The following is a 23,075-nucleotide window of genomic DNA, read 5'->3' on the forward strand; positions in this document are numbered from 1 at the left end:
GTACTAACTTTTGAGTAATAGTAGTCATTCTAATTGCCCCCTCCACGAGATGGAACCCATACCTGACACTGCTTGGGTGACTGAGAACCTGAGACTAGATAGTCCAGGGACCTAGAGAACAAATAACACTCTTCTAAAAAAAGTAGCAATAAAATGACTCCTAATGGCATTCTTTTATACTTATATGCATGCACGCATACACACACACACACACACACACACACACACACACACACACGCTCTAGAACGCCAAACTAAAGGCAACAGAAGTCTGTGGCACCAAGCCTCCTAGGAAGCTGCCAGTGCTGGTGGAGGGCTTGTTGCACAGCAGTCAGCGCTCCTTCCACAGTCGGCCTAGGCCTTATTCTGCCTGCAGAGGCAGAAGCATGACGTGCAGGAGTCACAAGCTTGAGGAGAGAACACATTTGATTTTCCCTTCTCCTCCTCCTTGAGAACTGTTCTTCCATGATGTAAAGTGAAGGGTACGGGGACCCTCCAGACAAGCTTGCACAGGAACTGGAAGTGGCAAACAGGAGAACTCCTGGCATTAGTCTTTGGCTAGAGCTTGCCAAGTTACAGCAATTTACTGGCCCACACTGACACACTAGGATGGGCAGCTTTGTTCAGAGACTCCTTGGGGAGGCTCAACACATAATATTTTAGGTCTTCAGTAAAAGGTGACTAGTGTCTGCTTCTTTTATGCTGACCTGGGGTAACTCCTAGTACATATTAAGGTAAGAATGTGTGCTTTCTATGAGTCAAATAAACACCTGAGAGGGTAACCTGCCCAAAGTCATTCTGATCGAGTGCTGTCCAAGAGGACTGCCTGCACAGAGCAAGAAGATCCAGAAATAGAGGTTAGAGGTAATACCACAGGACAGGAGACGAGAGTGTGCTTCTGAGGCTAGCTCAGGCTGTGCCAACAATGCTAAAGCTGCACATTTGCAACTCAGGACATCACCAACACTGGGATGCCTGCCATATCAAGGGCATCAACAACCAAAAAGGAAGTGGCTGTCTGATGTTCATGATTATAGAACATGCTGTGTAAGGGCTTCTTTTTCTTCTCCTTGACCCTTGAGTTCTCCAACAAAAGATAAGAGGACACAGCATATGTTTCATAACTGTTTCCTCAAAAATTAAAAATTTGAACTTGTACATAGAAGTTATGAATACATATTTGTAAAAAACTGTAGAGTACCACAAAAATGAACACAGCAGAAATACCTATTTCAGTTGGTTTCTTTAGGAACCAGATACAATTTCTATTTGATCCTGCTTGCACACTAAAAAAATTTCCCATATTCAACACATTTTGGTCATATTTAATTCTTTTTTGAATCTTTCAAGTCTGCCTTATTTAACAAGATTTTTTTAAGATAGAAGATCTTAGATACTGATACAGTTCTATTTCTTCATTTCGAAGAGAATGCCATAGTTTGGATAAATGTCAAATAAGACAAGAAGTCTTGTTTGCCAGCTTGTGGCATTAGTGGGAAGCGGTAGAACCTTTAAGAAGTGGGTCTAGTAGGTGGAAGTTAGGTCCCTGGGGCTGTACCTTAGAAGCAGTTATTAGTGTTCCATTCCCTTCTCTTTCTTTCTTGTATGTCACGAAGTGGGCAGCCTCTTCTGCGATGATCTATTTATTGCCTTCCCACAGGCCCAAAAGCAATAGGGAGAACTAACTAAAACCTCTAAAACTGTGAGCCAAAATACTTTTTCTTCCTTTGAAGGTGATTATTTCAAGTATTTTGTCATAGCAACTAAAAGCTAACCAATGCAGAAGTGAAAACTAATGTCTACTGAGGTTAAATGCTGCACTTAGGGTTACATAACCAGAGCAGTGGAGAATGATTATGTGGCCTTTTGTCTCACACCAGCTATCTTTGGAATTTAGTAATAACAACCCATGCTAGAGAGATGCCTTAGTAAAAATGCAGAAAATACTATTCATAGACCATGACAAAAATAAAGTAACTATGGTTTGGAAGTTATTAGCCAATCAATTGCTAAGATCTTAATCTTATCCTGGCCGAAAGAAATGTTTTAGGCTTTAGGGGCTCTCTGGCCTCGGGCACTCTATTAAAGTCATTGTGTTGTGTAAAGACAGCCGCTAACAATGAACAGACATGGCTATGTTTCAATAAAATATTTATCAAACCAAGACTTGGCTGGATTTGGCTTGAGAGTGAGAACTTGTGACCTCTGCTCTAGAAGTTTAAATTCAAGGTGGTCTGGCAACATCAAAATATATTTCTTTTTGTGATGTGCATTTCTTAAGTCTAAAGATAATAAAGCATGTTTATAAGACTGGCATGCTGAAGCAGGTGGCCTAGAGGATGAGAAGATGTTAATAAATTATTTCTAGATGGAAAACAAGGATGTAGAATCCTATGACTGTTTGCATTCTTTTTCTAAAGAAGTTACCTACCCAAGTTCAGCTATATATCTTCAAACCACACACATAGCATTAAGGCAAAAACAAGGAAATGTGAACAGCTGCAAGGGAAACTGGCTGTCTCACACTGTGTCACTTCCAGACAGTTCTGTTCCTTGCCAGTCTTTGGCACTGGGTCAGATATGACCACACACAGCTACATGGACACACTTCACCTCGGTCTCAAGGAGAGTAGGCAAGCTGTGTTCTTCGCTGTAGATGTTTCAAACAAAGCAGAGTAAACTCAGTGGTAATGTTCAGTTCCTATCTCCTGAGCATGTACTTTGCAATAGAAAGATGAAATCAATTAATATGTCACTTTTAATTTACTTACAAAGCATTAAATGAAGCTTCTTTTTTTTAAATGTCATACTCTATTACATCTTACTTTTGATTTTGTAGTCCTCAAACAGATGTGATTGCAAATTGTTTTATTTATCATTGAATATTTAAACTAGAATTAGTGAAAAGATGCTATGAAATAATTCTCCCTGGGTTGTACAAGCCATTTGCCCCCCCCAAGAGAAAACAATATCAAAGAACAATGATATAAACCACTTAAGATAAGATTATAACTTTTTTTTTTTTTTTTTTTTTTTTTAAGACAGGGTTTCTCTATGTATCCTTGGCTATCCTGAAACTATCTCTGTAGATCAGGCTGACCTCAAATTCACAAAGGTCCGCCTGCCTCTGCCTCTTGAGTGCTGGGATTAAAGGTGTGCGCCGCCACCACCCATCATGATTATAACTTTTACAAGACTGTGAGCATGGACCAAACAACGAATGGGCTTGGAGAGCTGCAGAGAAGAGTGAAGTTCATTAGCAACTGCTTACTTTAAAGACAGTGAAGCAACTTCCTGTTGAAAAAGAATTCAAGTTCGTACATAGACACAAAATAATGAAATGCTTGCAATCCTAGTAAGACAGATAATAAGAGTATGAGGAAAGTTGCATGAAATGGCAGTGGTGAGATAAGAAACAGACTATCTTATTAGGAACTTCCTTCATAGTTTCTGTGAATCATCTGTGAAGAAGCTGGGTGAACAGGAACCAAGTTCCAATATCACACCTTAGTGAACTGAGAAGTGAGAGGCAAAAGGGTTTTTCTCACGTACAATACATTTGAAATCCAGAAAAATGTTAGCAAAGGTAGTGATTTATTACTAAAAGACAGGGAACTGGCAAGCAGTTATCACTTTGAAGATGATTTTTTAGGTTGTAAATTGAAGAAATAGTTCTGAGATCTAAACTCTTGTTTTCCTGCTCAGGCTAACATACCAACTTAAGATCTTCAACATAAACACCTACCCAGCAGGCTTGAAGGGAGGAGGTCCAGAAAACCCCCTCTCTTAAATATAAACAAAACCAAAAATGAAAGAGCCTTTCCAAGATCACTGGCACCATTAAACATGAGACAGTGCCAAGGCAGCATCCTTAGCATCGTTAACATGAGACAATGACAAGATAGTCCATACAGGTCTGAACAAAACTGCAAAAGCTGAAACGAAATTTTCAAAAAATTTAAGGAGCTATAAATCTATAAACTCCAAGAAAAATATCTTAAACATTTAAGAATGATTATGTATCATCGTGATTCCATGATTTTAAAAAATCAATACCACCAGGGTGTGTCTTCCTTCTTCCTACCTCCCTCCCTCCTTCCCTCCCCCTCTTTCTCCCTCTCTTTTTTTTTTTGAGACAGAGTTTCTCTGTAGCTTGGAGCCTGTCTTGGCAATGTGGATCAGGCTGGCCTTGAACTCAGAGATCCACCTGCTTCTGCCTCCCAAGTTCTGGGATTAAAGGTGTGTGCCACTGCCTGGCTTTTATGGACTAAATATTTGTCTATCCTGTCAGCACCACCTTCCCCTAAACACTTACGTACTATGGAATTTTCAAATCTGTTTAATTAAAAAATACCCCCTCTGTGTGTACCTCTGAGTGCATTCCATATATGTTCAGGTACGCATAGAGTCCAGAAGAGGGTGTTAAATCCCATGGAGCTGGCATTCCAGATGGTTGTGAGCTGTTTGCCACGGGTTGCTGTGGACTGAACTCTGGTCCTCTGGAAGAACAGCAAGTACTTACAACTACTGTACCTACTCTCCAGTCCCCAGTTTATTTTGAATAGTTGAGGAAAGCATTCAAATATTAGTCATGCAGATGATTCTCCACTGCAGGGAGACCGTACACTGCATGCATTAGAAAGATGTACTTCCATTGTCTTTGAACAGTATTGTTACAATTAACTCTGAGTTAACTTTCCCTCTAAATATTCAGAAAACAAGTAGTCTCAGCACCTTTTAGAAATCTTAAATTAAACTTGTGTTTCATCTCAAAAGTATGCTAAACCCTCAGAATCTAGTGATGGGAGTAAAGTAGCGAGAGCCCTAGTCTGGAATTAGCTTGTCCTTGGGTAGGGCTCAGTTCATACTGAATAGCTAGAGCTGGAAATAGACTTTAAGTGTACATAGTGGCTGTGTTAGAGTTAGATGTGCCAGGAAAGCGTTAGCTAAATAGTAGAACAGTGAAATGCTAGCTCAAGTCTCATTTTAGTGGGGAATATATCCATCCGTACTTGAAGTTCTAAGAAGCAGATCAGCTGCCTGGTAATACGACAGTCTAAAGTAAAGCCAGGACTGAAGTTTGCTATGGGCAGTGAAGATAACTGAAAGATAAGTACCTGGGCTAGCTGAAGAGTTCCTGAAAGTCAGTAAATGGGTGGGGGATACTGACACTGGGATTTAGTATTGTAGTATCTACTTTAGTAGTGTAAAGTCAATTTCAAACCCTGGTTTATGCAATCCATTCAAATACAAACCTTGTATTCATAGCAAATTCAGAGAAGATAGTGCATTCATTTAAAAAATAATAGAGACTATAGGAACTAACTTAGGATCCAGAAAGAGCAATTATGTGAAGAAGGAACCAAAGTACAAATCTCTGTCATTAGCATTTTGAGAAGCTGGTTTTTCCTATTATACATTTACAATATAACATGGATAGTGGATAAGTGTGTAAACAAAATGCAACATATACATATACAACAGACTACTATTCATCCGTCAAAGGGAGGAAGTTTTGATACATGCTCTACGACATGGAAGAACTTTAAGGACCATGATGCTAAATAAAATAGGCTAGTCATAGAAAAACAAATACTGGACAAGTGAGGTGTCTGATCCTTCTGCCTCCATCTCCTGAGTGCTCACTTATAAGGCCTTTGTTGAAACACATAGTTTGCCTATTTTAAGTGGTGACTACTGGTTAATCTATAGCTGTGGTGTTTCATCTTGATTGGCAACTTGATTGAATTTGGAGTTAAGTTAGAACCACACTTCTGGGCAGGCAAGTGAAGAAAAACTCTAGCCAGGCAGTGGTAGCACACACCTTTAATCTGAGGCAAAGGCAGGCAGATCTCTTGTCAGCTCAGTGCCAGCCTGGTCTACAGCGCAAGTTCCAGGAGAGCCAGGGCTACCTATGTAAAAAGACACCGTTTAAAAATAAAAACAAACATACAAACAAACAAGAGGAAAGACCCTGTCTCAGAGGGGGGTAGCACTCCACAGTCTAGGGGAAAAAAAGAGTCTAGGAGGAAAACAGTGCTGCTTTAGGCCTGCTTGCCTTAGTTCCATGCTGGTAAATACATCTTATCTTGTTGCTGATGGGGCTATGGCCATTTTTTTGCTGACAGTGGAATCCAGCTTCTTCTTCCAACATGGACAGAAGAGCAGCAGCTATCTAGAAATCCTGCAGTCCTTGAGTACCATATTTGAATTGCTGAGGTGTGCAAGCTCATGGGATCAACAGCTCCTGGGCACTCAGTCTTTCCTGCTGGCTATCTGCCTACGCTGTGCAGCCCCTTGGTAGTGTGGATTCATCCTGTTGGCTCTCTTACTGCAGGGAACCGTAACCAACAGTTACATAATTATTGTCTCAATTCAGTTTTTGGAGAAATCTCTGTCCATCCCAAGGCAATAAAGAATTGCCCCTATATTTTCTTTTAAAGGTTATAGGGGCCATGCCACTAGGGCCTTAGTGGCAAAGTACTTGCCTGGCATGCATGTAATCCCAACATGCTCTCTAACACCACAAAACAAAATAATTTTTTTCTTTTTTTAAAAAAGAAAACTATCTTTTTTTATTTTATATATCAAAACTAGTTTCCACTCTCTCTCCTCCTCCCATTCCCTTCATCTTCCCTACTATATCCAGGCTGAGCAATGTACCCATCCAAAGAGAACAGGATCCCCAAAAGCCAGCACAAGCAATAGGGATAAATCCCAGTGCCACTGCCAGTGGCCCCTCAGTCTGCCCCAGTCATACAACTGTCACCCACATTCAGAGGGTCTAATTTGGTCCTATGCTGGTTCCTTCCCAGTCTGACTGGAGTTGGCGAGCTCCCATTAGCTCAGTAGACTGCTTCAGTGGGTGTCCCCATCATAGTTTTAAACTTTTACAATGGCTCTATTTTGAGATAAATTTTTGTTTATGGTGTAAGAGTCCATTTTTATATTTTTGCTTATAGAGTCCAATAGTGGTATCTCCATTAAAGACTATTCCTCTGTCAATTAATTGTAGATATGATAGATAAAAGGGTAGATTGTTGAATCTACTCTTAAAAGAAAAAGGAGGATATAGATATGATAAGATAAAAAGGTAGATTATTGAATCTACTTTTAAAAAGCAACTGCTAGTTTTAAGTGTTTTACATTGGATTAGACTTTTGTATTTTGTATACAAATTCTGTATATTGATACAAATTTGAGATTAATTTTGTTAGAACATACTGTGTACACATTTCTACTCTTGTTCAAGGTATTGTACCTATACAACGCATTTAACAATGTAATTCAAATTTCTAGTTCTTGAAAATTATTATTACCAACTGTTTAGGATAATAAGGAAATGCAGGCTAGTAGTTAATCACCGATTACAATCGAACTTGTAGTCACATTAGGTATGTTTTCAAGGTCAAACAAAGATATATTTTAGATAGAGAGGTCATCTTCAAACACTCCAGAGATCTACAGACTATGGCATTTAAGATGTTTTAATAACATAGGCTCTTTTTTTTTTATGACAATGAGACACGTGTGCTCCTGGCAGCACCAATCTACTTCAAAGAAGATGATGGTCATTGAAGAAACTCCACAAAGAGTTTATTTTCTTGGTGGAAAAAGTAAGCCACTGGGCAGGAAAGTGCCCTTGTCTCAACTGCTGACAGTATGCTGTCCTAATTGGACAAGCAGAATACACACAAAAATGTGACTGCAATATTGTTAAGACAAGGAGGGACAGCCCTTCAGAAGAATACCCTTCTTCACAGAAAAGTCTGTCGGATATGACAGGTCTGTAGACCAAAGATGGATGCCCCAACATTGCAGAGGAGCCTTGACTGATTGTCCAGGCAGCCAGCTGTTTCTGTCATTACGCGAATATTTTTTGGAAGTCATTTGCTTGCACTTCCTGCTTACTCAGTTAATATTATTTCCTTCTTAGTTTTCTGAGGGAGTTGAAGACTAGATAGTTATATAGTTTTCCTTGTTTTCCAGACACAGAAAAGAAACTCACTAAAGAGGTGTAAAGTGTATAAGGTTGAGAGATATCAAAAGAAGTTTTGGATGGTAATGCAAATTATGATAGAAAGTAAATTAGGTACAAGACTTTGGACCCACCAAGATAGGCTAGGCTAGATAATGGAGTATTTTCTCGGAATTTGTCAAATGCAAATGGACTAGACATTGTTGATGTACTTACTGCCTGTGTATATTGTATACAGTTATTGTACTTATTGTATATAGTTTTTCTTATATTGTTTATAGTCTTTTAAAATTTTAGGCAAAAAAGGGAAATATACTGATATTTTATTTGTATTTTAATAAATAAAGTTTGCCTGAAGATCAGAGTGCGAAGCTAAGCTACTAGAGGCCAGGGAGTATTGGCACACACCTTTAATCCCAGAATTCAGGAGACAAAGGTGAATGTATCTCTGTGAGTTCAAGGCTACCCTGGGCTACACAAGATCAACCCAGAAACAGATCCAGGGCGTGGTGGCTCACACCTTTAATCCCAGTATTTGGGAGGCACACACCTTTAATCCTAGCACTAGGGAAATGGAGACAGAAGTGATATGGCTGGGCAGAGAGAGACATATAAAGGGGAAGAGATAGGAACCCACTGGAGAGTGGAGTCTGATATTTGGTGGAGACAGTGCAGTGTAGGCACTCTGAGGATCATCCCTTTAGTCTGAGTATAGGTAGGGGTAAAAGGTCTCTTTTAGAGGCTTACTGCTCTGTTTCTCTGATTTTCAGCTTTAACCCCTCTCTGGGGTTTTATTATTTGTGCCACATAATTGCCTTGACATTTTTCATGGAAATTAACTATAAATGTGGGAATTTATTTCTAAATCCCTTTTTGTTCCATCAGCCTATATATCTATTTTGTTTTTAATAGCTTTATAGTAAGAATTGAAATTATTTCTCTTATGATATTATTCTTTGTCATCTTTTTGATATGTCCATATAAATTTCAGAATCACTGGGAGGTGGTAGCACAAGCCTTTAATCCCAGCACTCAGAAGGCAGAGGCAGGTGAATCTCTGCGAGTGTGAGGCCAGCTGGGTCTACAAGAGCTAGTTCCAGGACAGGCTCCAAAGCTACAGAGAAACCCTGTCTCAAAAAACAAACAAAAACCCCCAAAAACAAAAATAAATTTTAGGATCATCATGTCAATCTCTAGTTCTCTATTGCTCCCTTCCCCAATGTTGGGGATGGATGTCAAAGCCTTGTGCAGGGTAGGCAAAACACTCTCCCCTTGAGATACCATTCCCCTAGGCCACATTGTATGAATTTCTATAAAGAAATACTGCTGGAATGTTGATAAGAATGGTATAGATCAGTATGCAAATGAGTTGTTACAAATAAATCTACCTCTCCACTTATCTGCTTCTTATTTACTTTCCTTTTACAGTATTTCAGTTTTTATTTATTTATTTATTTATTTATTTATTTATTTATTTATTTATTTATTTATTTTTTGGTTTTTCGAGACAGGGTTTCTCTGTGGCTTTGGAGCCTGTCCTGGGACTTGCTCTGTAGACCAGGCTGGTCTCGAACTCACAGAGATCCGCCTGCCTCTGCCTCCCGAGTGCTGGAATTAAAGGCGTGAGCCACCACCGCCCGGCAAAGACACAAATTCTGTCTCTAAAAAATAAAACAAAAATGTGACCATATCAAGCTCAATGGCATGCTGAAATATCTACATTAAAAGGACCCCCGCTGAGCTAGCTCTCAGGTATCTTGTTTCTTGTAGTACTTTCCCACTGCAGAGATGGAAACACAAGGAATTTTTTTCTAATCAGTTGAAAATGGCAGAGTAAGTGACGCTCCAAAGCAAAATCATTTTGATCTTCAGCTCTAGGAAGTGCACAACAGCACAAAGACCACGGCCACGGGGCTTGGGTACCTGCCAAAGCTGATGATTCTTTCAGATTGGGTGGGGTGGGGACGACCAGTAACTGAGTCTCCCAAGGTCCTCAGGGCTTCTCATTCCAGACATTTAAATCCAGAATTCATGAGAAACAGTTTTGGCATTTCCTGACTGGCAATGCCATTACACATTCAACTGTCGTAATTTATTTGTCAGACTCTAAGTTGCTAAAAAGTTCTACTTCTTTTCTTCTTTAGGAAACTTCTGAGTTATAAAAATATTCTATTTCAAACATGTCTACTAAATTAATGTCATCTCAAAGATGCAAAATAGTAAATCTAGAGTTGTAGCTTTCCAGACTAGATGGAAACACTCTTGTCTCTAAGCAATAAAGAAATATAATAAAGATGCCAGTCATACGCAATATGAGAGATTCCAGCACTTGTTTATTTCTAATACAATATTTTACCATATTATTTAAAACTAAAACACTACTTAATCTATTAGTCTTCTTATAAATCAACATCCAAATTAAGCCACTCCTAGAGTTGGCTTTGTGGTTTTGGCAATTCATTTACTGGTTACAGTTTTGGAGAACAAACTTGAGATTTCCTACAAAATCCTATTAGTTAGGTGGGGCATCACAGTCGCTACCATGACGGCGCTACATGCCAGCAGTCAGGTATGACAGTGAGTGAACTTTTGAAGCTTAGTTGTCAAAATGTAGCAGAGATGATGAAATGTGTCATTTAACAATATTTTATAATACTTACAAAGTAAACATTTATTCTGTAATAAGGAAATTTCTCTAAGAATGAGAAGACTGAGAATTGTTCTAAAATAACATTTAAAAAATGCTTTTTAATCTAAAAAATAAACCCATCAAAAACGTATACATCAACTGACCATCCAAAGTATCACACAAATTTTAAACCATCACTGATTCGAAAAGACCACAAGAAGACAAAGACTATACTTCAGCCCTTATTTCCTAGAATGTAAAGGGAGTAACGGACAGAATGACATTGAATTATTTTATGCTGGATTTGTGCAGTTAGCACTCATACCTGATTGAAATGGTTATTCAGGGTAAAATCAGTTTTTCATGTTGTACTGCGTTGAATTGTGTCTCCCAAAGTTCAGCTCTACCTAGAGACCCAGAATGTAACTTATTTGGAAATGAAGGTTTTTCAAATGTAATTAAGATGAGGTCTACTGGATCAGGGTCAACTCTAAACTCAATGCTGGTGTCCTTTCAAGGAGGCCATGTAAAGATATAAAAAAACATAGACGACAGTGCCATATGAGGAACAGAGCCATATGAGGAAGGAATTATCTACAAGTCAAGGGGTTGGGGACAGCCAGTAAAGGTTAGAAGTGGCTGCTTTAAACCACTTGATTTGTGATACTTTGATTTGGCAGCCTTAGCGAATTAGTATCTATGTCAAATTATATCTCACTAAAATGACCTAAATAGTTAATATGTAGATCATCTTAACACGGTGCCTTAGAGTTTTAAGCAGAGGCTGAAAGAAGCTGACGTAAGCAGGTCACCCTCATGCCTTTCTCTATTTCTGCCTACAAAATGAGGAACAGTGTTCATGTGCTGGGAATAGTTAGGCAGCAAATAGTTGGAGATTTTTGGACTCATTTCTAACTCTAGATTAACTAGAATTCAAGTCAGAACATATCTTCCTCTGAGGAACCAGTGGTTTCTCTCCTCTTATAATAACTATACATTATTTGTAGACAATGATGCGATGTGTTAAGAGAGAGGGGAGAGGCAGGGAGAGGAACAGAGAAAAATGTAGAGCTCAATAAAAATCAATAAAAAAAAGAAGAGGACATTGGGTGGCAATCAAATCAAGGTATTTAGTATACCTGTTACCTCATACATTTATCATTTATTTGTGGTAAGAATACTTAACAACCTCCCTTATAGCTACTTTGAAATATTCAATATAATAGATATTGTTAACCAAAGTCACCCTACTGTGCAGGAGACTATCAGATCACATTCTTCCTAGCAACTCTGGACTACTGGCCAACCTGTCCCCATCCTTCCGCTACCAACTTCCCCAGCTACTCATAATGACTATTCTTCCTACTCAGTTTCTATGAGGTCAGTGTTAGATCCCACATATGAGTGACACCACGCTGCAGCTGTCCCGCTGTGTCTGGCTGATTATACTAATCCAAATGCTTCCCAGGGCCACTCATGTTGCTGCAAATGACAGGCACGTCAACACTATGGTAATTCTGTTCCCTCCAAATTCTAATGATGTCTTCCTGAATGCTAAACTTCTTGTTCAAATTTGAAGCTTTGACTAGGGCAAACAAAGCCAGTTCTTCAGTCATCCCTAGGCGCTTACTCTCGTTTGCTTTGTCAGCTTAAAACTTCTGGTCTCCAACTCAGATATTTAGAATGTTACTGCGTCAACAAGAATAACATAAAATGGTTCCCTGGGATTCAGCAACCTGAAAGAATTCATAGTCCTCAAAACTATGCCAGTGGTTGTCACTATTAAGGACCCTGTAAAACAAAACAATTTATTCAAAGCATGGGGTGTGGAGTAGTGGAAGGAGGAAATACGGATTGACAAAGTTTTAAAAGTTTCTCCCCAAGAGCTGTTCATCCCTACTATCTCTTGCTTTAGAATTTTAATTTGTTTACTATTATTAGAGTGAGTGAGTATGTGTGTATATGTATGATGTGTATGTGTTTGGGGGGGCTCCATGCTATGGCACGTGTGTGGAGGTCAAAGGCAACTTTGAGGAGTCAGTTTTCTTCTTCCACTGTGTGGGCTTTGGACATTAGACTTGGTAGCAAGTGCCTTTGCTTGCTGAGTCACCTCATTGGCCCTTTTCCTTTTTAGGTAGTCTCCCTGTGTAGACCAGGTTGGCTTCTAACTTGTGATCCTTGTGCCTCCGTCTCCTGAATGCTGAGGATCAAACCAAAGATCTTGAACATGCTGAGCAAGTGTTCTACCACCGAGTTACACCTCCAATCTATGCCCGTGTCTAAACTGTATTTTTTAGGTCCCTTACATTCTGAAGTCAGAGGTCAAAGGACACCTTGCAAGAGTTGATCATCTCCTTCCACTATGTGGTTCCAGGGATTGAACTCGAGTCATTAAGCTCGGCAGCAGGCACCTTCACCCGCTGAGCCATCTACCAGCTCCACACTCATTTTAAATTATGTTTACATACATGTGTCTATGTGTGAGTATGTGTCTGTAAACACAGTTGCCTATAGAAGCTAGAAGAGGGTGTTGGATCTCTTGGAGCTAGAGTTATAGGCAGTTGTGAGATGTCTGTTGTGGGTGGTAAGAACTGAACTTGACTTCTCTGGAAGAACAGCAAGTGCTCTTTCTCCAGCCTCTTCACACAGAATTTCAGACTGTTTGTTATAGCAGTTAATGAGCTCTGAATCATATAAAAAGCCAAACCAGGGGAGGGGTCGATGGTTCAGTGAGTAAAATGTGTACTGTGTAAGCATTAGGGCTTGAATTCAGGTCCCCAGAATCTATATAAAAAGCTGGGCTCAGCATTGTGTCTGCAACTTCAATGCTGGAGGACCCCTATAGTTCACTGCCCAGTCTGCCTACATGAATAAAAAAGCTGCAGGTTTAGTGAGACAACTTGTCTCAAAAAATAAGGTAGAGAGTGAGTAAAGAAGACACTCCATGTCAACCTCTGGCCTCTACATGTATGCGGATACATGTATGTATACACATGTATCCACATAGCCTCATAAACGTCACCCCCCCAAAGCTAAACTAAGGAAATCTGATAATCAATTTTTGACCAAATTTATGGAGAAAAACCACCATTCAATAACTATAATTATTCAGTGTGAAGCTGCAATATCATGCAACATTCTTAGCTCAGCTTTCCCCATAGCAGTACTCATCAAAATAGGGTTCTACAGGATTTCAAAGTAAAAGATTTGTGCCCGAATTAGTTTGAGAAATGTTATTAAATAAATCTCAAAAGGTTTCTTTTTTCAGGACATCTTAGCACTGTTAATATAATAATGCCCATTTTGAATCCCACACTTATTTAGTCATGACATAACCAATTAAAGTCTTTTCTCTCTTACTGCCATAGCAGAAGAATGATCTATAGAATATCCTGTAAAGTTTTGCTTTAATGTAATCTGTATCCCATGGTGTGTGAATCAAGTAGTACCAAATATTTCTAGGTCTTCCAAAGCAAGTTTTGTTCTCTTATTGTGGCAAAAAGCTTCCTACAAAAATGACTGACATGTACTCTTAGCAACAGAACCATCCAAGATTTTCACTGGAGAAATCGTGCAAGCTTTCTGATACTACACTGAAGGTGGGCATGGGTGGTCAGTTTCTGTTTATATTCTTTCTGATACTACACTGAAGGTGGGCAGGGGTGGTCAGTTTCTGTTTATATTCTTTCTGATACTACACTGAAGGTGGGCATGGGTGGTCAGTTTCTGTTTATATTCTTTCTGATACTACACTGAAGGTGGGCAGGGGTGGTCAGTTTCTGTTTATATTCTTTCTGATACTACACTGAAGGTGGGCAGGGGTGGTCAGTTTCTGTTTATATTCTTTCTGATACTACACTGAAGGTGGGCATGGGTGGTCAGTTTCTGTTTATATTCTTTCTGATACTACACTGAAGGTGGGCATGGGTGGTCAGTTTCTGTTTATATTCTTTCTGATACTACACTGAAGGTGGGCATGGGTGGTCAGTTTCTGTTTATATTCTTTCTGATACTACACTGAAGGTGGGCATGGGTGGTCAGTTTCTGTTTATATTCTTTCTGATACTACACTGAAGGTGGGCAGGGGTGGTCAGTTTCTGTTTATATTCTTTCTGATACTACACTGAAGGTGGGCATGGGTGGTCAGTTTCTGTTTATATTCTTTCTGATACTACACTGAAGGTGGGCATGGATGGTCAGTTTCTGTTTATATTCTTTCTGATACTACACTGAAGGTGGGCATGGGTGGTCAGTTTCTGTTTATATTCTTTCTGATACTACACTGAAGGTGGGCAGGGGTGGTCAGTTTCTGTTTATATTCTTTCTGATACTACACTGAAGGTGGGCAGGGGTGGTCAGTTTCTGTTTATATTCTTTCTGATACTACACTGAAGGTGGGCATGGATGGTCAGTTTCTGTTTATATTCTTTCTGATACTACACTGAAGGTGGGCATGGGTGGTCAGTTTCTGTTTATATTCTTTCTGATACTACACTGAAGGTGGGCATGGATGGTCAGTTTCTGTTTATATTCTTTTTGGGAGGGGGAATAGGGTCTCACTGTGCAGTCTTGGCTGGCCTGAAAATCTCTGTAGACTGGGCTGGCCTCACAATCATAGAGATCTGCCTGCCCTAGCCTTCCAAGTGCTGGGATTAAAGGTGTGTGTCACCACACCTAGTCTAGCTTCTGTTTTTGTTTTTTTGTTTATTTGTGCCCTAATCTGCTGGTGAAGAAGCCTGCCAAATTTAATGATGGAACACACTCTTATGTTTGAAGACATCATTTGTATGAATCCCAGTGTACCAGTGATATTAAATGTTTATGTGTGCGAAGAGAGCTAGTCCACTGCCCAGTATCTCATTTGTTTTTATCACTTCTGTATGCATGCTTGAGGAATAATGTTTTAAAGCAATAGAAAGAAATCACCGTTAAGATTAATAGTTTATTATAATAGAAATAAAATATACATTGGTAAATTAGGGTTATACTACACTCCTTAAAAACTCATCACTTGCATGCACACATTATTTATAAATATAAGTATATACAATTTCCACATTGTGGTTAGATAAAATATACTGCATTTGTACTACACATTTGCTTTATTTTGGTTTGGAAGTTGTACTATATAGTTTGTCCCATTTTTCATAGATTCAAAGAAACTGAAAATGAAGTGCAAAGATAGAAATCTGTGAATCTCTATAAAGTAAAAAGGTCTGCTAAATAGTAAATGTTTTCCAAACAAGAAAACTAAAAAGACGAGACTTACATCTAGCAGTGTGTGAAGATGCTGATCCTGGAAAACACTGTGTAGAAAATCTAGGTCCTTTTCACTGCAGTCCGTAAGTGCGTGAATCTCTTCCAGGCTGTCCAGCACCTGCGACACAGCTCCTGGAGGGTGCAATGGGAAAGAACTGCTAGCACATCATCACTGTTACACTACCTTGTAACCTTAAGCTTGTATTTAATAATAATGAGCTCAGGATTCAGAAGGCTCGCGTTTTTATGAAGGAGAGGCTTACATGGGCACAATATTTTGAATATTTATGTTCTCAACAAAATGTGTCTTTTGTTTTTAAAAGTGAACTTAAGCATGGATATTTAAATTAAAGCATTCTATAAACATAACTGGGCTACTGTGACAGAAGATCTGGGTGCAACAAGTTATACATCAGCTAAAGAGTAAGGGTAGAGAACCCCAAGGCATTGCAATATTATAGAAACAACATAGGTGGGCCTTTTACACATGGGCATTCTATCAAGAAACAACAGTCAACTATGGATAAGAGGCACAAACCCTCAATTGAGAAATCTTGCTGCTTAAAATAAGCTTGCAAATTCTTTTATAGTTTTAGTTAGCAAAGAGCCCAGGCAGTTTATTCCTCTTTAAACTTTACATCTGAAGTCAAGAGAACCAAAGTTACTCTCATTGTCTCAGGACATTATACAGACCCAAAGACAAAGGTTGGTAGACAAACAAGTGCATGCATAATGGACACATCCAAATACCACATGAAAGTTTTAGAAAATCACTTTTTAGGGCAGAGAATGGAAGCATTATCAGTTTCCCTACATTTCCTCATGTTTAGCACACTAGGCAGGTATCATTAGTGAAAGATACACATGAACATTATTAAAGTCATATACACAGCCTTAAAGAATGTGTCTTACTCTACAGACAACATGCAAATAAACATCTGATAAGAAGAATCCCTAGAGGCTTCAGCACATTTGTATATACCAAGAAAGTCTAAGAATAAGTACTCCATTCATAGTTATGTCTTCAGATCAGTGCTTCTCAGCTGGGTGGGAGATTTCGATTTTGTTCTCCAAGGGGACATTTCTTAGTGTCTGGGGCTATTTTATTTTGGATTGTCACAATAGCAGAAGTGAGGGTGGCTATTGGCCTGTAGGAGTAGAAGGTAGGTATGGTACTGAATATTCTCCAAGGTCTAGGACAGCACTTCACAACAAAGAGTTGCCTGATCCAAAATGTCAGTGCTGAGTTTATAAAAATCCTGTTTCAGACAAAAGTGAAATATTCTTAAGAACTGTTTCTAGTTCTTCTTGTCTTAGATCCCATTACAATACGTTTATTGGTAAGAATGTAAATCAGTGTTATTCCCCAGAAGGTAATCTGGCAACATATGCCAAAAAACCTTAAATGCTAATGTGTTTCAATTTGCTAATTTCATTTGCAAAAATTGACCTTAAAGAGAAAAATAAGATTTTGTACAAGGATATTTATCATATAAATGGAAGATAAATCTAATAGATAATGATTAGGTAAATTACAGGATGTTCACATAATGAAATATATAGATGAATAAAAATTTTTTGAAAAAATAAAGATATAATAAAATTCTCATGACACAAAATTTAGAAAAGTAGAACAATAACCCATGTAACATATTTCCTAATTATGGTAAAAAAAACACCCAGACAGACAGACAGACACACACACACACAGTGGAAAAAATAGGACTAAATCTACCAGAAGTGTAAGCGTAACTATTATTTCCCTACTAAGTTCATCCTGTTCTTGTTCATATGTTCCAAGGTTTCTACAATAGCAAAAACAAGTTGCTACCTAAGCTACTGATTTTCATAGTACTATTTAGCTACATTAAAGTTTTGGTGTTTAAGTCACAAATCTATCCACGTGGAAATTACTGTGGCTATTTAAAAATTGTCTTTATTTTGGGATAGTTATAGATGCAATGCACTTGTAAAAAATGACACAAAGATCTAAGTTCATCCAGTTTCCTCCAATATTGCTATATGACAAAACCTTAGTAGACATCTCAGTCAGGATGATGATATAGGTAAAATAAGCTACAAACATCTGTCCCCACAAGGCATCTTCATCATGCCTCCAAGCCACTCATTTTCCTCCTGTTCTGCTCTTTCCTAAGCCCTGACAACTACCCATGTGTTCTTCACTTCTATAATTTTGTCTTTTTGTGATATTATATAAATGAAATCACATAGCATATAACCATTGGAGATTGGCTGTTTTTTTTTTTTTAAGTTTTTTTGAGACAGGGTTTCTCTGTCATTTTGGAGCCTATCCTGGAACTAGTTCTTGTAGACCAGGCTGACCTCAAACTCATAGAGATCCACCTGCTTTTACCTCCCAAATGCTGGGATTAAAGGTATGTGCCACTACCACCTGGCAGGAGACTGGCTCTTTTTTTAAACCTGGCATACTTCTCTGCAGTCATCCAGCTTGCTCCTCTTTACTGCTGAGTTGTAGTCCATGGCATGAATATGCTAGTTTGACCATTTATTTGTTGAGAAGTAACAAGTGGTACTTTTAAATTTTGGATAATTTATGCCTATCAGGCTATTGAGATTTTCACCAGAAATATTAAGTAGGTTTTGAATGGGATAAAAAGGTACAACCAGTCCTCTGCCCCTGGTATTCCTGAAGGTGTATGGACGGATGCAATCTATTGCCTTTTACCCGCTTTTAGGATTTTTATTTTGTTCAATGTAGTAACAAGCAAAACCCTCAAAGAACAACAAAACAACAACACACTGTAAAGTAACACAAAACCAACTTTGTTCATCCTTACTGAAAGATCTGCAAAGTTAAGAGAACATGTGGAAAAAAATTAGTTCTCAATGTCCCTATGAATCTTGAATTCCTTAAAGCACATCATCACTAGCAGAATTAAATGATACCGGGGTTATCAAATTGTTAAAATCAGTTCTAAAGTCTTAAACTTGTGAAACTAAAGCAACAAAAATATTAAGGAAATAGGTTTTTGTATACTTAAAGTCAGATAACGTAAAACCTAGTTATTTTCGTTCAGTCATTTTAGAAATTTTTGTGCTCATATATATAACTATATAGCAGCTTCCTAATAAGATTAAAACAAAACCATCATGTATTAAGTGACTACTAAGGTGGCCAGGCTGGTGAGTGGAAAGCACTCGGCTTGTACCTGACCAGTGTATATCACTAGTGGATCTGTGAACTCCCCAAGTACGTGTGTCTTTCTTGTCCTGTCAGCACATTGCACATGCCACTCACTGGACTTCTGTTTATCCCTTTTTTAAAGGGTTATAACATCCCCAAGGCTGGTCTGTATGTTATATATTTTATAATGTCTACAAGCTGTGAACCGGAATGTCCCTTAGAATGATTAATAGGGGCTGGAGAGATGGCTTGTACTTATGATCACTTGCTGCTCTTGCAGAGGACCCAGGCTCAATTCCTAGCTCTCAATTGCCTGTAACTCCAGCTCTAGGGGGATTTGATGCCTCTTTCCTCTGTGGTCAACTGTACTCATGGCATATACCCCCTCCACACACATACAGTTAAAATAATAAAGATAAATTAAAAAGAGAATTAATAAGAACAGCAGCTCTGAATTCTTTAGTTTCTATTATTTGCCAACACATAAAGGCAGATATCATTCCATCTTTCTAGATAGACATTTGCTTTTCAAAGGTTCCAGGTAGGAAGTGGTAGAACTAGGTCTTAGCTTAAAAGTCTATGCTTTGCCTGACTTACTATACTAATTGCCTGGCTAGGAAGCACATAGGAAACTGTAACAGTCGTGGTTCATGCATAGATATAGAGGTTGGAAAAGAACTTGGCCCTAGTGCATCAGCCCATAACTAAGTTCCTTATTGAACTGAATGTTTTTCCTTTTTGCCAGGTGCTAGGTAGCGGCTTCACAGAAAACAGAACTATGCTCTCAAGCCTCAAGGAGCTCTGGGGTTGGTGTATGCAGGAGGCAAACTACACCCTGAAGTGAGTAATCCTGGGACAGGGTTGGGGAGGAAGAGGAGGATGAGCAGAAAGTCCCCGCTTTAACCACGGGATAAATTTGTTGATGGGGCCACTGGATGGATGTCTTTCTGAAAACATGGAAGACATCTGTTAGCCTACATTCCCATTGTCTCCAATGGTCTACTACACTTCTATCTGTCACTTCTGGAGGGACTTATAGTCCCTTACTAGTTTATACACAAATGGGATTCATTTAATGTACTCTCCCTCATAAAAGGGAACACTTCCCCAGTTGTACTTAAGTCATTGAAAAAAAGTCACTAAGTTTCTGTAATTATGTAGAATTGTTTCACTTAATTTTTCTTTCGTTTCTCAAATTGAATAAATGGTTTTGCTTTAATTTTAAAATCTTTCCTTTACTTGTGGCTGCTGTTGTTATTATTTTCAGAGCTGGAGATTGAAGTCAAGGCTCTTCTACTGAACTATACTCCATCCCAAACTGTGACCATTTCCATAGCTTCTTTTGAAAGAACCAATTCTAGTCTTATTATTTCTTTATTGGCCTAGAACTTATAAGAGATCCTCCAGCCTCTGCTGTGCCATTGCCTGCAATCTTGTTATTTCTTTCTCTGGGTTTGACCAGCAGAACTACAAAACATATTTTGGGGCTGATGGATGTGTACAATTAGTATCTCTAATCAAGTACCAAACCCATCTAAAAGGCCCATAGTTCTTCAATGAAAGAAAAAAATAAATTACCATGGGGCTGGAGAGATGGCTTAGTACTAAAAGCAGTGATTGCACTTTCAGAGGACCCAGGTTGAGTCCCAGCAGCCACACAGTGGCTCACAACCATCTGTAACTCCAACTCGAGGGGATATAATGCTTCTTCTGATCTTTGAGGGCACCAGAAACACACACACACACACACACACACACACACACACACACACACACGCAAAATATTCATACAAAATAAAACAAACCTGGGTAAAAATACATTGACATAAAGATTTTGGTAAGGTTTTCCCACTGCTATTGCTTCAGATTTAAAATACAGGCAGTAGACACAGATGATTAAGCTGTTACTAGTATTCATTTTGTAGATCAATATTGTCATCTAGGAACAAATGACTTTTTTAAAGATTGAAAATGATACTTTCCTATAAAACCCTGGAATAAATGTTTAACTGCCTTAAAAAAACCAAACCAATCAGCCAGTAAGTAGTCCACAAGTTCTCCCTAGGAGACAGCTATCTAGTGGCACAACCACAGGCATCCTATTTGCTTTTGTATTCTGGACTGTACCTTGTAGAGTGTGTGGTTCAAAAGGATGCTTTATCAATGATTCTTGATTAAAAGTATTTTTTCTAAACAAATTTTGAAGAATTTAGAGTTAAGTATTAAAATAGAAGATTTACCCACAGAAAACATTTTTATTTTTTGGAAACAGAATCTTGCTATGTAGCTCAGGCTGGCCTCAAATTCCTGTGTCAGTCTCCCAAGAGATGGGATTACAGGTGCGAGATAGCATGCCCAGATAAAAATCAGAGTGGAAATTATTTTCATACAAATGTATGTATGGTAATTTGTGTTTTATCCTTGCTATCTGACGTGATTTGACAGCAACACTGTTAAGCAGGCAAATGCTTTCACATTTGAAAAACTGGAAGCTTATCAGGGCTCAATAACCTATCTGAGGGCTACTCTTAGATGGGGAGCGGAGAAATGAATCCTAGGACCCAACTATGACTCCTGTTCCATTGTTCTCTCTATAACCTTATACCACATATTACCTTGGCAATGCGCCCACATCACATGTTCAGTAATGCTGTGCTTTCCAATTTCTATTCTCTTCTTAATCTCATTTGCATTTATCATATAAGATTCTTTTCTAGCATTTTGCTCAAACTTTTACACTGATAAATTTACTAAAAGCAATTATATCCTGGCTTAGGATAATATTTTACACAGTTCATTCAGTAATCAAGTGTGTTTTTAAAAGTTCAGGTTGAAAATATTTCTATTTTTGTAAAGAATCTCATTTCTCAGAAAGTTTTTCTGAAAAGTCTTCTGTTGCTATTATGAAACAATAGTAAAAACAGCATAAATATGTCAACTACTTTAAAAGTGTTTTCTAGGCCTATTTATTTAAAGGGGACTATGTTTTTAAGGTCAATAAAAGCTTTGGATCCAGAACAGTTTTATTTCAAGGGTGGTAAAGTCTCACAAAAAAATTACCAAGTGAAAATAAACCCCAAAGGACAAAAGAATAATGTTTAAACTATGTGGTTCTCAGTGTCAGTGTAGTCTGAGTCCCTCTCAAAACCTTTACCCCACTTAGCAAACTATGAACAACTCCAAACAGGCAGAAAGTCTGAGAACCACCCAGCCTACAGAGTCGTTCACAGCTTGTTGTACGGATCTATCACTTTATAGCCAGCTATCCACTGGCAAATCGCTTTATTTCTCATTCACGGCAAAGTAAGTGGTGAGTGGCTAACACCAGTCACTTCACTCTTGAACAGTTCAGCAGAGATTTCAATTCTTCCCTAGATAAAACTGAAATACAGCAAAGTATATGAATCTCAAGTTTACCATTCAATGGGCTTGGGTGCTCCAATGTTTACCTGTAGCTATTTCAAGAAAGATCTGTGTGCATTTCTTGTGTACATACATTTCTTGTACAGCTAAGCAACATGGCAACACTGGCAAATGCAGCATGTGAAGGCAACCCACTTCTTTTGAAGGGTAAGCAATACCGTCTATTGCCCACTTCGGGAGAGGCTCATTAACACAACACTGTCCCACTGTACGCACTCTCATCACCCACTCAAAGCCTCTCCCTTGACAACATGATACCTTATTTAAAGATAGGGTTTCATTACGTAGCTCAGGCTAGCCTTGATGTTATGATTATCCTGTCTCATCCTTCTTGGGTGCTGAGATTATAGATGTTAACCCTGTCCCCAGCTAAGCAATATAATGTTTATATATTTTGTTTTGCCAGGTTTGGTGGCACATGTCTTTAAATGTCAGCACTCAGGAGATAGAGGAAGGCAGATCTCTGTGAGTTCAGGACCAGCCAGGGCTACATAGTGAGACCTGGTCTCAAAATTTTTTCTTAATCAAAAGTGTACTTTATTAAGTTAACTCACCAATTTAAATATACTCTGCCATCACTCAAAAATATGGCCCCATCTAACTGCAGCCCATCTCTTCTT

At 38.6% G+C, this 23,075-nt stretch overlaps 1 protein-coding gene across 22 annotated transcripts in view; it reads right to left on the bottom strand.

Moving 5' to 3' along the window:
* Positions 1–23,075, bottom strand: part of Cask (calcium/calmodulin dependent serine protein kinase) — a 337,725-nt gene that overhangs the window by 55,911 nt on the left and 258,739 nt on the right. For all 22 annotated transcript variants that reach the window (XM_075958471.1, XM_075958466.1, XM_075958473.1 and 19 more), the window contains one exon: positions 15,877–15,998. In XM_075958471.1, the coding sequence (XP_075814586.1) occupies positions 15,877–15,998 (122 nt within the window). The remainder of the gene's footprint in view (positions 1–15,876; positions 15,999–23,075) is intronic.

Source organism: Microtus pennsylvanicus, chromosome X (genome assembly GCF_037038515.1).
Source record: "Microtus pennsylvanicus isolate mMicPen1 chromosome X, mMicPen1.hap1, whole genome shotgun sequence".
In the NCBI taxonomy this organism is placed as follows: domain Eukaryota; kingdom Metazoa; phylum Chordata; class Mammalia; order Rodentia; family Cricetidae; genus Microtus; species Microtus pennsylvanicus.